Raw genomic sequence first — 13,917 nt, 5'->3', positions numbered from 1 at the left:
CTCGCCTGTAATCCCAGCATGTTGGGAGGCTGAGGTGGCGGGCAGATCACTTGAGGCCAGGAGTTCAAGACCAGGCTAACCCACATGGTGAAACCCCGTCGCTACTAAAAATACAAAAAATTAGCCAGGCATGGTGGCGCATGCTTGTAATCCCAGCTACTTGGGAGGCTGAGGCAGGAGAATCCTTGAACCCAGGAGGCAGAGGTTGCAGTGAGCCAAGATCATGCCATTGCACTCCAGCCTGGGTGACAAAAATGAAACTCTGTCTCAAAAAAAAACAAAAACAAATTTAAGGACCTGCCATACTGTTTTCCACAGGGCCTGTACCATTTTGCATTCCCAACAACAAAGCACAAGGGTTCCATTTTCTCCACATCTTTGACAACACTTGTTGTTTTCTGTTTTTAAAAATAATAGCTATCCTAGTGGGTGTGAGATAGTATCTCATTGTAGTTTTAATTTGCATTTCCCTAATGATTAGAGATGTTGCACATCTTTTCATGTCCTTATTGGCCATCTGTATAGCTTCCTTAGAGAAATGCCTGTTCATGCCCTTTGCCCATTTTGAGTCAGGCCATTTTTGTTTTTGTTGAGTTTTAGGAGTTCTCTATTTATTCTGGATATAAATCTTTACTAGGTATATAATTGCAAATATTTCCTCCCATTCTGTGGAGTGCCTTTTTACTCTGTTGATATTGTCTTTTGGTGTACAAAATTTTAAAATTTTCATGAGGTCCAATTTGCCCGTTTTTTTCTTTTGTTGCCTGTGTCTTTGGTGTTATATCCAAGTAATCGTTGCCAGATTCAATGTCATGAAGATTTTGCCCTATGTTTTTTTGTTTGTTTGTTTGTTTGTTTGTTTTTTGAGACAGAGTCTCACTCTGTCGCCCAGGCTGGAGTGCAGTGGTGCGATCTTGGCTCACTGCAAGCTCTGCCTCCCAGGTTCACACCATTCTCCTGCCTCAGCCTCCCAAGTAGCTGGGATTACAGGCACCCACCACCATGCCCGGCTAATTTTGTTTTTGTATTTTTAGTAGATACAGGGTTTCACTGTGTTAGCCAGGATAGTCTCTATCTCCTGACCTCGTGATCCACCCACCTTGGCCTCCCAAAGTGCTGGGATTACAGGCATGAGCCACCGCGCCTGGCCCCTATGTTTTCTTCTAAGAGCTTCATAGTTTTAGCTCTTATATTTGGATTTTAGATCTATTTTGAGTTAATATTTGTATGGTGTTAAATAATGGATCAACTTCATCTTTTTGCAGGTAGATATCCAGTTTCCCATAGCAACATTTGTTAGAAAGGTTGTCTTTTCCCTCATCAAATAGTCTTAGCACCCTTGTCAAAAATCATTTGACCGTATATGCAAGACAAGAGTTTATTTCTGGGCTCTCCTCTATTCTATTCCATTGGTCTATATGTCTGCTGCTATGCCAATATCACACTGTTTTGATTTATAGTAGCTTTGCTGTAAGTTGTGATATCAGGAAGTTGTTCTTTTTCAATATTGTTTTTCCTATTTGGGGTCCCTTGAGATTTTATATGAATTTTAGGTTGGGCTTTTCAATAACTGCAAAAAAACATGATTGAGATTTTGATAGGGATTGCATTGAATCTGTGGATCACTTTGGGTATGGTTGGCCTCTTAACAATAGTAAGTCTTCTAATCCATGGACATGGAATGCATTTTCATGTATTTGTATCTCCTTTAATTTCTTTCAGCAATGTTTTACAGTTTTCATTGTATAAACTTTTTAGCTCCCTGGATAAATTAATTCCTAAGTATTTTATTTTTATCCTGTTGTAAATGGGATTGTTTTCAAAATTTTATTTTCAAATGGCTCGTTGTTAATATGTAGAGATGCAAGTGGTTCTTGTTTGTTGACTTGTAATCCACTAATTTGCTGAATTCATTTATCAGTTCTAATAGTTTTTTGTGTGAAATCTTTAGGGTTTTCTACACATAAAATCATAAGAAGTAGCTGGGCATGGTGGTGTGCGCCTGTAGTCCCAGCTACTCAGGACGCTGAGGCAGAAGAATTGCTTGAACCTGGGAGGCAGAGGTTGCAGTGAGCCCAGAAGGAGCCACTGCACTCCAGCCTGGCGACAGAGCGAGACTCCGTCTCAAAAAAAAAAAATTCATAAGAACAAGAGATAATTACACTTCTTCCTTTTCAATCTGGATGCCTTTAATTTCCTTTTCTTGCCTAATTGCTCTGGCTAGAACTTTTAGGGCTATGTTGAATGGAACTAGCAAAAGTGGGCATCCTTTTCTTGTTCCTGATATTAGCAGAATAGCCTTTAATCTTTCTCCATTGAGTATGATATAATGTTTGTTATGAGTTTCTCATACATGCCTTTTATTATATTGAGGTAGTTTCCTTTTATTCCTAGTTTGTTAAGTGTTTTCATCATGAAAGGGTGTTGAATTTTGTCAAATACTTTTTCTGCATCAATTAAGATGATTGTATGATTTTTATCCTTCATTCTGTTAATGTGGTGAATTATATTGATTGTTTTTCATATACTGTGCCGTTTTTACATTCCAGGAATAAATCCCACAGTGTATAATCATTTTAATACATTGCTAAATTTGGCTTGCTGGCATTTTGTTGAGGATTTTTGCATCAGTATTCATAAGAGATATTGGTGTATGTTTTCTTTTTTCCTAGTGTATGTCTGCCTTTGGTATCAGGGTAATGCTCACCCCTGGAATGAGTTAGGAAATGTTCCTTCTCTTTGATCTTTTGGCAAAGTTTGAGAAGCATTAGCATTAATTCTCCTTCAAATGTTTGGCAGAATGAAGCCATCTGGTCCAGGGCTTTTTATTTTGGGGAGGTTTTTGATTATTGATGCAATATCTTTAATTCAAATTTTCTATTACTTCATGATTTAGTCTTGGTAAGATATATGTTTCTAGGAATTTGTTCATTTCATCTAGATTATCCAATTTGTTGGCATGTAATTGTTTAATTACTCTTTTATAATTGTTTTAATTTTTGTAAAATGTGATGTTCTCACTTTCATTTTGACTTTAATAATTTGAGTCTTTTTATCTTTTTTGTTGTTAGTGTAGCTAAAGGTTTGTCAATTTTGTTCATCTATTTGAAGAACCAACTTTTGGTTGCAATGATTTTCTCTGTGGTTTTTCTATTATTTGTATTATTTATTTATTTATTTATTTGTTTATTATTTTGAGACAGAGTCTCCCTCTGTCGCCCAGGCTGGAGTGCAGTGGTACGAAGCCTCTGCCTCCCCGGTTCCAGTGATTCTCCTGCCTCAGCCTCTCAAGTAACGGGGGTTACAGGCATCTGCCACCATGCCTGGCTAATTTTTGTTTTTTTGTTTTATTTATTTATTTATTTATTTAGAGACAGAGTCTAGCTCTGTCGCCCAGGCTGGAGTGCAGTGGCATGATCTCGGCTCACCGCAACCTCCACCTCCCAGGTTCAAGCAATTCTCTTGCCTTAGCCTCCCAAGTAGCTGGGATTACAGGCATGCGCCACCACAGCTAATTTTTATATTTTTAGTAGAGACGGGATTTCACCATGTTGGCCAGGCTGGTCTTGAACTCCTAACCTCAGATGATCCACCCACCTTGGCCTCCCAAAGTGCTGGGATTACAGGTGTGAGCCACTGCGCCCAGCCAATTTTTTTTTTTTTTTTTTTGAGACGGAGTCTTGCTCTGTCGCCCAGGCTGGAGTGCAGTGGTGCTGTCTCGGCTCACTGCAACCTCCACCTCCTGGGTTCAAGCAATTTCCTGCCTCAGCCTACCGAGTAGCTGGGACTATAGGCGTGTGCCACCAAACCCAGCTAATTTTTTGTATTTTTAGTAGAGATGAGGTTTCACAGTGTTAACAGGATGGTCTTGATCTTCTGACCTCGTGATCCACCTGCCTTGGCCTCCCAAAGTGCTGGGATTACAGGCACGAGCCACCCTGCCGGGCCTATTTTTAATTTTTTCACAAGTATTTGTGCCTAAAGGTATTCTCTGTTTTATTTATCTCTTCTCTAATCTCTATTATTTCCTTCCTTATGATAGTTTCAGGTTTAACTCATTCTTTAATCTTCTTTAGTCTCCTTTAATCTCTTTTAGTAATGTTTTGTAGTTTTCTTTTTTTTAAAAAAAAAAACTTTTTATTATGGAAAATTTCAAATGTATACAAAAGTAGAGAAAATAGTCTATTAAACACCCATTTCTCATCACCTAATTCCAAGAATTATTAATTCATAGTCATATACTCCACATTTTCCCACCTCCACCATTTTGAAGCAAATAATATATTTTCATCCATAAGTATTTCAGTATGAATCTCTAAAAGATGAGAGCTCTATTTTTTTCTTTGACTTTTTTTTTTTAATACTTTAAGTTTTAGGGTACATGTGCACAACGTTCAGGTTTGTTACATATGTATACATGTGCCATGTTGGTGTGCTGAACCCATTAACTCGTCATTTAATATTAGGTATATCTCCTAATGCTATCCCTCCCCCCTCCCCCAACCCATGTAGTTTTCAATGTACAAGTTTTACACTTATAGCTGCTATTATAAATGGAATTTTCTTAACTTCATTTTCAAATTATTCATTGCACATATATAGAGATATCATTGATTTTTGTGTATTGATAGTGTATCCTGCAACTTAGCTGAACCCATTTATTAGTACTTATTTTGTGTGTGTGTGTCTGTGTGTGTGTAAGTTTGAGTTTTTTTAATATGCAATATCATGTTACCCATCAGTATAGGTTGTTTTACTTCATCCTTTCTAATCGGGTACATTTTATTTCATTGTCTTGCTTAATTACTCTGGCTGGAACCTCCAGTACAATGTTGAATAGAAGTAGCAAGAGTGAGCATCCTTGTCTTGTTTCTTCTTTTAGGAATTTTATTTGTTTATTTTAAACACTATTGTAATTGGAATTTTTTTTTTCATTTTATTTTTCTGTAGAGACAGGGTCTCACTATGTTGCCAAAGCTGGTCTCAAATTGCTACCCTCAAGCAATCCTCCCACCTCAGCTTCCCAAAGTCCAGGTATTACAAGCTTGAGCCATGGTAACCAGCTGGAATTGTTTTTCTAAGTTAACTTTCTTTTTTTTGTCTTTTTCTTTTTTTTTTTTTTTTTGAGGCAGAGTCTCGCTCTGTTGCCCAGGCTGAAGTGCAGTGGCGCGATCTTGGCTTACTGCAACCTCTGCCTCCCGGGTTCAAGAGATTCTCCTGCCTCAGCCTCCTGAGTAGCTGGGATTACAGGCGCCCGCCACCACACTCGGCTAAATTTTTTTCTTTCTTTTTTTTGAGATGGAACCTCACTCTATCGCTCAGGCTGGAGTGCAGTGGCATGATCTCAGCTCATTGCAACCTCTGCAGCCCAGGTTCAAGCGATTCTCCTGCCTTAGCCTCCTGAGTAGCTGGGATTACAGGCACACACCACCATGCCCAGCTAATTTTTATATTTTTAGTAGAGACGGGGTTTCACCATGTTGGCCAGGCTGGTCTTGAACTCTTGACCTCGTGATCCACCTGCCTCAGCATCTCAAAGTGCTGGGATTACAGGTGTGAGCCACCACGCCTGGCCAATTTTTTGTATTTTTAGTAGAGACAGGGTTTCACTGTGTTAGCCAGGATGGTCTCGATCTCCTGACCTCGTGATCCACCCGCCTTGGCCTCCCAAAGTGCTAGGATTACAGGTGTGAGCCACCGAACCCAGCCCTAAGTTGACATTCAATGTATGTTTTTAGATTACAGAAATAGAATTCGTTTATATATTAATATTTTATCTTGTTACCTTGCTAAATTAACTTATTGGTCCTTTTAAAATTGTATTCTTTAGAATTTTATGCATAAACAATCACATTGTTTCTTTTAATTTTTTTATTTTTAAATTATTATTATTTTATTTATTTATTTATTTATTTGAGACAGGGTCTCCCTCTGTCGCCTAGACTGGAGTTCAGTGGTATGATCACAGCTTACTGAAGCCTCAAACTCCTGGGCACAAGTGATCTTCCTGTCTCAGCCTCCTGAGAAACTGAGACTACAGGCGTGTGCCACCACAGCTGGACAGCTGAGCTGGCTAATTTTTTTTTTTTTTTTTTTGCAGAGACAGGGTCTCCCCTATGCTGCCCAGGCTGGTCTTGAACTCCTGGACTTCGGCCTTCCAAAGTATGTGAGCCACCATGCCCAATCCATGTTGTTTTTATTTTGCATTACTTTTTAAAATTTTATTACTATTACTTTTTGAGACATGGTCTCACTCTGCCGCCATGGTTGGAGTGTAGTGGCACAATCATGGCTCACTGTAACCTCCCCCTCCTGGGTTCAAGCAATTCTCCTGCCTCAGCCTCCCGAGTAGCTGGGGCTACAGATGCAGATCACCACCCCGGCTATGTTTTTTATTTTTTGTAAATATGGGGTTTCGCCATGTTGGCCAGGCTGGTCTCGAACTCCTGGTGTCAAGCCCCGCCCCATGTCTTTTGTTTGTTTGTTTGTTTGTTGTTGCTGGTTTTTTTTTTTTTTTTTTTTAGATAGAGTCTCGCTCAGTCGCCAGGCTGGAGTGCAGTGGTGAGATCTCGGCCCACTGCAATCTCCGCCTCCCGGGTTCAAGTGATTCTCCTGCCTCAGCCTCCCAAGTAGCTGGGATTACAGGTGCACACCACCATGCCTGGCTAATTTTTTGTACTTTTAGTAGAGACGGGGTTTCACCATGCTGGCCAGGCTAGTCTTGAACTCCTGACCTCGTGATCTGCTCGTCTCGGCCTCCCAAAGTGCTAGGATTATACGCGTTAGCCACTGCGCCCAGCCCCCATGTTGTTTTTAAGAGTCTCATGTTCTACCGACTGAGCCAGCCAGGGCTATGTTGTTTTTAAATAAATATCGTTCTACATCTTCCTTTCTAGTTTTATGCCATTTATTTTTTATTCTTTCCTCATTACACTAGTTAGAACTTCCAGTACAATGAGGAAAAACTGTTAAGAATGGATATTTCTGCTTTGTGATAGATCTTAGGAGACAAGGGTTAAATCTTTTACTCCTTCTAGTGTTGCTACCCAGAAACTATAGAGTCCTATGAGGCTGGGTGCAGTGGCTCAGCACTCTGGGAGGCCTAGGCAGGAGGATCTCTTGAGCCCAGGAGCTTGAGACCAGCCTGGCCAACATAGTGAGGTCCCTTCTCTACAAGAAAATTTTAAAAATTAGCCAGGTGTGGTGGTACGTGCCTGAAGTCCCAGATATATAGGAGTCCGAGGTGGGAGGATTACTTCAGCCCGAGAGTTCAAGGCTGCAGTGAGCTGTGATTGTGCCAACTGCACTCCATCCTGGTATACGTGTGTGTGTGTGTGTATGTATATTTTATCCATGTAGGTATATGTATATGTATATATATTGTCTTAAGGATTCCCCAGGGGTTTGGGGTCTAGTAATTTCAGACAGGGTTGGACTCCTTTCCACCTAGTTCTTGCTGTTTCTAACTTGGCACTGTGTCCCTGGAGACTTACTCCTCTGCTTCTGTCTTTGCTCTTAGTTGTCAGGGGCCACTCCTGGGAACTGAAAGAACCGAAAAAAATAGAGGGAGGGACCCTGGACCCTGCCACTGGCCTATTCCCTTTGGCCATGTGCCTGAGGTGAGTGACATCAGAGGAAACTTTAGGCCATAATGATATGTGGGAACTGGTACCATTTTTAGGAGGCATCAGATGTCTTATTTCCCTAATTTTTGGACTAATGTTACCCCTAAACCCAAGATAAAGCCTAATTCCTGGAGTTTTGGTTAGATTTGGAAAGTTACTGCTCAGCTGATGAACATGTTTTATTTGTGTTTTGCATTGGAATTAGAAAAGTGAAAAATAAACCAGGTGCAGTGGTTCACACCTCTAATCACAGCACTTTGGGAGGCTGAGGTGGGAGGACTGCTTGAGACCAAGAGTTCAAGACCAGTCTGGGAAACATAGTGAAACCCCATCTCTACAAAAAAAAAAAATTTAGCCAGGCATGGTGGTGCACACCAGTAGTCACAGCTACTTGACAAGCTGAGGCAGGAGGATCTTTTGAACCCAGGAGTTAAACGCTGTGGTGAAACATGATCAGGCCACTGTACTCCAGCCAGGGAGATAGAGCAATACCTGCACTGGACTCTAAAAAAGAAAAAAAAAGTTGCTCTGATTTTGTCTTATTTGTCAATCTGTCCAGTTTCCCTGGACTCCCATCCAGTATATTCTCTTTTTCAGACAAAGTCTCGCTCTGTCACCCAGTCTGGATGGTGCAGTGGTGTAATCATGGCTCACTGCAGCCTTGACCTCCCCATGTTCAGGTGATCCTCCCACCTCAGCCTCCCCAGTAGCTGGGACTACAGGTGCATGCCACCACTCCTGGCTAATTTTTATATTTTTTGTAGAGACGGGGCTTTCGCCATGTTGCCTAGGCTGGTCTCAAACTTCTGGGCTCAAGCCATCTGCCCGCCTTGGCTTCCCAACCAATATATTCTTTTAATAAGAAAAATGGTGACCAGGCGCTGTGGCTGGCTCAAGCCTGTAATCCCAGCACTTTGGGAGGCCAAGGTGGGCAGATCACCTTAGGTCAGAGGTTCAAGATCAGCCTGGCCAACATGGAGAAACCCCGTCTCTACCAAAAATACAAAATTAGCCGGGCATGGTGGCACACGCCTGTAATCCCAGCTACTCAGGAGGCTGAGGCAGGAGACTCACTTGAACCTGGGAGGTGGAGGTTGCAGTGAGCTGAGATGGTGCTATTGCACTCCAGCCTGGTCAACAAGAGCGAAACTCCGTCTCAGAAAAAAAAAGAAAAGAAAAATGGTTTAGGGGTCCCAGAGATCACCAGCTATTCTGCCTTACCCTTTCTCCCCTCAAGAAGATATGGAGGACCTTTTCCTCAACTCATATATAGGTTTAGGGTAAAACCTTAGGATAAAAAAGATATGTCACTGGGTGCTGTGGCTCACGCCTGTAATCCCAACACCTTGGGGGGCCGAGACAGGCAGATCATTTGAAGTCAGGAGTTTGAGACCAGCCTGACTGACATGGTGAAACCCCATCTCTACTAAAAATACAAAAACATTAGCTGGGCGTGGTGGCACACACCTGTAGTCCCAGCTACTCGGGAGGCTGAGGCAAGAGAATCTCTTGAACCTGGGAAGCGGAGGTTGCAGTGAGCCAAGATCACACCATTGCACTCCAGCCTGAGCAACAGAGTGAGACTGTCTCCAGAAAACAAAACAAAACAAAAATTTGCCAGGCGTGGTGGTGCGTGCCTGTAATCCCAACTACTAGGGAGACTGAGACACAAGAATCGCTTGAACCCGGGATGTGGAGGTTGCAGTGAGCTGTGATCGTGCCACTGCAACTGCACTCTAGCCTGGGCAACAGAGTGAGACTGTGTATCCAAAAAAAAAAAAGGAAAATTAAAAAAAAAAAAGATATGGAACAGGACTGCAGGGCCTAAAAGGGGAAAGGTCAGTTTGTCAGTATGGGTCAAAGGTGAGAAGGACAAAGTCTGGGCTGGGAAGAGATGCATAAATATTTGCAAATGTTTTGTCCTTCACTGTTTTGGAAGCCATCAACTTTCTGGTTTCGTTGTGATTCTGGGAAAGGGCAGATTAAAAACAGCAACAACAACAGTAACAATAATAGTAATTCAGGTCATGAAGATACTAAAGCAAATGAGATGTTTGGACTGTTTTTTTCCTCTGACTTGTTTCTCCTTAAAATAGGAGGATCACCCACATCCTTTAAGAGTGAAGATGAGGTGTGTTCAGGGCAACCAAAGTTTCCAAGAGCTAAGACACTTTCTAGCTCTGGCCAGTCTTGGTGTCTCTTTGTCCTGAGCCTTTCTCCACTTCCCAACCTGAGCACTGCTTCCTTCCAGCAGGGCTGCTCTGCTGTCCCCCCATGGTCCAGGCTGTGCTGCTCCTTTGCTGTGTCCTGCTGTCCCTGGTGTCTGCCTTTCCAAGAAATGCCCAGAATGAGACTCTCCAGCCATCTTTCACAGAGACTGGACATCCATCAAACATGCTCTCCATATTTGGAGAACATGGAGAGCCAGATTCCTCTCCCAGATCCCAGGATCTGCCAAGATCTCTTACACACAGCCGCCTCCCTAGCCCCTCTGCCTGAGTACCTGTCCAACTTAGCTCTGAGGGTGCCCTTGGAGGAGGTGGGCTGCCCAACTGAGGCCCATGTTCTGCAGTTTCAGATGCGAGGAAAGGATACCACTGAAACCCTCATCCGTGAGAGTCAAAAAATTCAATGAGGAGGAAGGCAATACCAACATCATTGTGAAGAATCTAGTAGTCCCTTAGGGAAGTGCGAATAAACCCAGCACCCAGCTGCCCATCCTGGGAAATGTATGGATGGTGGCAAATATACCCACTGGGGTGGCTGGCCTACCAGTTAGCTCAGATAGTGATTGAGTTTGCTGAGAAACCATCTCCCATGATGCTTGGTGTCACAGTTCAAAGCTTTGGGTGTCCACATCACCAAGAACTGCAGGTATGAGTCTTGGGAGCATATTGAAGAATTAGGCAAAAAGTTGAAGAAGCTCTCAAGATCATTTAAATGTCCATGGACAGTGACAATATAATCTATCAAATGTTCCACAGCTATTCTGAAGTGCTTTGTGAGGAAAATGATCCAGGAATTGATCCCAGCTCATTTCAGCTATTCAATGTCACATAGGTAACAAGTCTCCTTTCCCAGGACTGTATTCAAGGATGGCACACAGTAAGTAGTTAGAAATGTTGGAGACCACTTAGGACAGATGAATGCTCTTTATTTCACCTCTTCGCTTAAACACATATGTGACCAGTGTTAGCCTTGCCCCTCTCCCGCCCCTCTCCACTTAGTAGGTGTCAGCTCCCCCTTTTATTTTTTTTTTTTAAGACGGAGTCTCACTCTGTCACCCAGGCTGGAGTGCAGTAGTGCGATCTTGGCTCACTGCAACCTCCACCTCCCGGGTTCAAGAGATTCTCCTGCCTCAGCCTCCTGAGTAGCTGGGACTACAGACGCCCACCACCACGCCCGGGTATTTTTTTTTTTTTTTTAGTAGAGACAGGGTTTCACCATATTGGTCAGGCTGGTCTTGAACTCCTGACCTTTTGATCCGCCTGCCTTGGCCTCCCAAAGTGCTGAGATTACAGGCGTCAGCCACCATGCCCAGCCGCTAATTTAATTTTTAAAATGAAGAGAAATGAGAGTATCACAAACATCTCATCTTTCCTAATTCTGAATTTCCCTGGCTCCTATCATGAGCTTAGAGTGGGAATGTGGCAGGGACATACAGGAAATGCCAAAGAACAGGACTGTAGGTATAGAGGTTGAGTGTGTGACAAGGGGCACAAGGTTTGAGCAGCCAGTATAAATGGGCAAATATTTGCAGAGATTACATCCTTCACTGATCATAGGGGAAAGCAAATATCTCCTTTCCTCATGGGACACAGAACTAGGCAGAACAGGATCAGGGAGCGACCAAACCTACCAAGGCAGTCTCACTTCTCAATGACTGGACTGTGTGGTAATTTGGGGTCCCTATATATGGGTGGAAATAAAACAGAAGTCCCTGGTGACCTGTAAATGCGGGAGACCAAGTGGGAGCAATTGGGGTGCATTTCCTATTTCCTAGGCCTTTACCTAAAAAGAACAGAAGCTTGGGGCCAGGCGCGGTGGCTCACATCTGGAAACCTATCACTTTGGGAGGTGGAGGTGGAAGGATCACTTGAGCCCAAAGTTCAGAACCAGGCTGGGCAAGATGGCAAAACCACATCTCTACAAAAAATTTAAAAATTAGCTGGGCATGGAGTCACGCACCTGTAGTCCCAGCTGCTTGGGAGGCTGAGGCAGGAGGATCCCTTGAGCCCAGGAATTCAAGGCAGCAGTGATTTGTGATACCATCACTGCACTCTAGTCTGGGCAACAGAGCAAGACCCTGTCTCTAAAAAGAAAGTACAAAAGCTTGGAAGTAGGTGATGTATGAGGTGTCCCCCTAACTGAGTCTTAGGCTTACCATAGCCCTTAGGGAAATGGTTTGTATGTTTCGGATTTCTCCCCTTTCTAGGGTACTCTGCTCCAGACATGTGTGGCCTCAGACTCATCATGATACCAGTTGAGCTGCTACTTTGCTACCTCCTGCTGCACCCTGTGGATGCCACTTCATATGGAAAGCAGACAAATGTCTTGATGCACTTTCCCTTGTCCTTGGAATCCCAGACACCCTCCTCAGACCCCTTGTCCTGCCAATTTCTGCACCCAAAGTCACTGCCTGGTTTCAGCCACATGGCCCCTCTACCCAAGTTCTTGGTAAGCCTGGCTCTAAGGAATGCCCTGGAGGAAGCTGGTTGCCAGGCTGATATTTGGGCTCTACAGCTACAGCTCTACCGCCAGGGTGGTGTGAATGCTACACAGGTCCTCATCCAGCATCTTCGAGGGCTCCAGAAAGGCAGAAGCACAGAGAGGAACGTGTCAGTGGAAGCCCTGGCCTCTGCTCTGCAGCTGTTAGCCAGGGAGCAGCGAAGCACAGGAAGGGTCGGGCGCTCCCTCCCCACAGAGGACTGTGAGAATGAGAAGGAGCAAGGTGTGCACAATGTCGTCCAGCTGCTGCCAGGAGTGGGAACCTTCTACAACCTGGGCACAGCTTTGTATTATGCTACTCAAAACTGCCTGGGCAAGGCCAGGGAACGAGGCCGAGATGGGGCCATAGATCTGGGATATGACCTTCTGATGACCATGGCTGGGATGTCAGGGGGGCCTATGGGTCTAGCGATCAGTGCTGCACTTAAACCTGCATTAAGGTCTGGGGTTCAGCAGTTGATCCAGTATTACCAAGATCAGAAAGACGCAAACATCTCTCAGCCAGAGACCACCAAGGAGGGTTTGAGGGCCATCTCAGATGTGAGTGACTTGGAAGAAACAACTACCCTGGCTTCTTTCATATCAGAAGTAGTAAGTTCAGCTCCCTACTGGGGGTGGGCCATAATCAAGAGCTATGACTTAGATCCCGGGGCTGGGAGTCTTGAGATATAAAAGAATGTGGTAACCACAGAATTAATAACTGTACTATCCTGAAAAGCTATATACATGTCTTCAAAATTTTAATCTCTGATTTATCCAGGAGGAAGGCTGTACAGTAAAACGTAGGAACGTAAATGTTTGGGGGTTGAAGTCAGAGGGTTTGGTTTTGAATCTAGGCTCCACTTGTTACAGCCTCGGTGATCACTGACTAGTAACTTCTTTCTTGAACTAAGATCAGTTTTTAAATTTCTAAAGGAGATAGAATGATTTTAACCTCAATGAGTTGCCCTGTAAATTTAAAATGATACAATGAATCTAAAATGCTTATCACAGTACTCTCAATAAATAGCTATTAGCCAGGTGCGGTGGCTCACGCCTGTAATCCCAGCACTGTGAGAGGCCGAGGGAGAGGATCACCTGAGGTCAGGAGTTCAAGATCAGCCTGGGCAACATGGCGAAACCCCGTCTCTACAATAAATACGAAAAATTATCCTGGCGGAGTTATGCAGGCTTGTAGTCCCAACTACCTGGGAGGCTGAGGCGGGAGAATCACCTGAGCCCGGGAGGTCGAGGCTGCAGCGAGCCGAGATCGCCCCACTGCATTCCAGCCTGGGTGACACAGCGAGACCATGTCTCAAAAAATAAAAAATAAAAATTGTTTTCATTACCTCAGCCCTCCTCTTCCTATCCCAAGGCGTCGAAATTCCGGTCCCACCCCTTCCCATGGAGCCCTTGGCGTCTCCAGGCTCATCAAGCTAGTTTCGGTTCCGTGGCTCACGCGCGGGTTCTCGAAAATCAGCTGTTTCAGTCTTGGGCTAGTCCACTAATTGGACTCCTCCCCTCGTAGAAAGTGCCTACTTGAACTTCTCCACCAATCGCTGGAGCTGCAGGTGTGGTTTCGGCT

General features: G+C 43.8%; 1 protein-coding gene across 2 annotated transcripts; it reads left to right on the top strand.

The window, feature by feature from the left end:
- The first annotated feature begins 11,392 nt into the window (after nt 1-11,392).
- APOF (apolipoprotein F) lies at nt 11,393-13,680 on the top strand. 2 transcript variants are annotated; one of them, NM_001133869.1, is given in 3 exon segments: nt 11,451-11,520; nt 12,061-12,302; nt 12,387-13,680. In NM_001133869.1, coding segments are annotated over 3 exon segments (897 nt in total). In that variant the 5' UTR covers nt 11,451-11,504; the 3' UTR covers nt 13,026-13,680.
- Nucleotides 13,681-13,917: the final 237 nt, after the last annotated feature.

The sequence above is a fragment of the Pongo abelii genome, chromosome 10 (genome assembly GCF_028885655.2).
Source record: "Pongo abelii isolate AG06213 chromosome 10, NHGRI_mPonAbe1-v2.0_pri, whole genome shotgun sequence".
NCBI lineage: Eukaryota > Metazoa > Chordata > Mammalia > Primates > Hominidae > Pongo > Pongo abelii.
The sequence above is the reverse complement of the archived record's forward strand: the minus strand, read 5'-3'. Positions and strand labels throughout refer to the sequence as shown.

Bases quoted from the DNA above. Each gene is read 5' to 3' on its own strand.
- APOF (XM_009247901.3), top strand. From the start codon at position 11,436: ATGGGACACAGAACTAGGCAGAACAGGATCAGGGAGCGACCAAACCTA. The intron at 11,521-12,060 runs GTAATTTGGGGT...TCCCCTTTCTAG, and splicing joins CTCAATGACTGGACTGTGTG to GGTACTCTGCTCCAGACATG.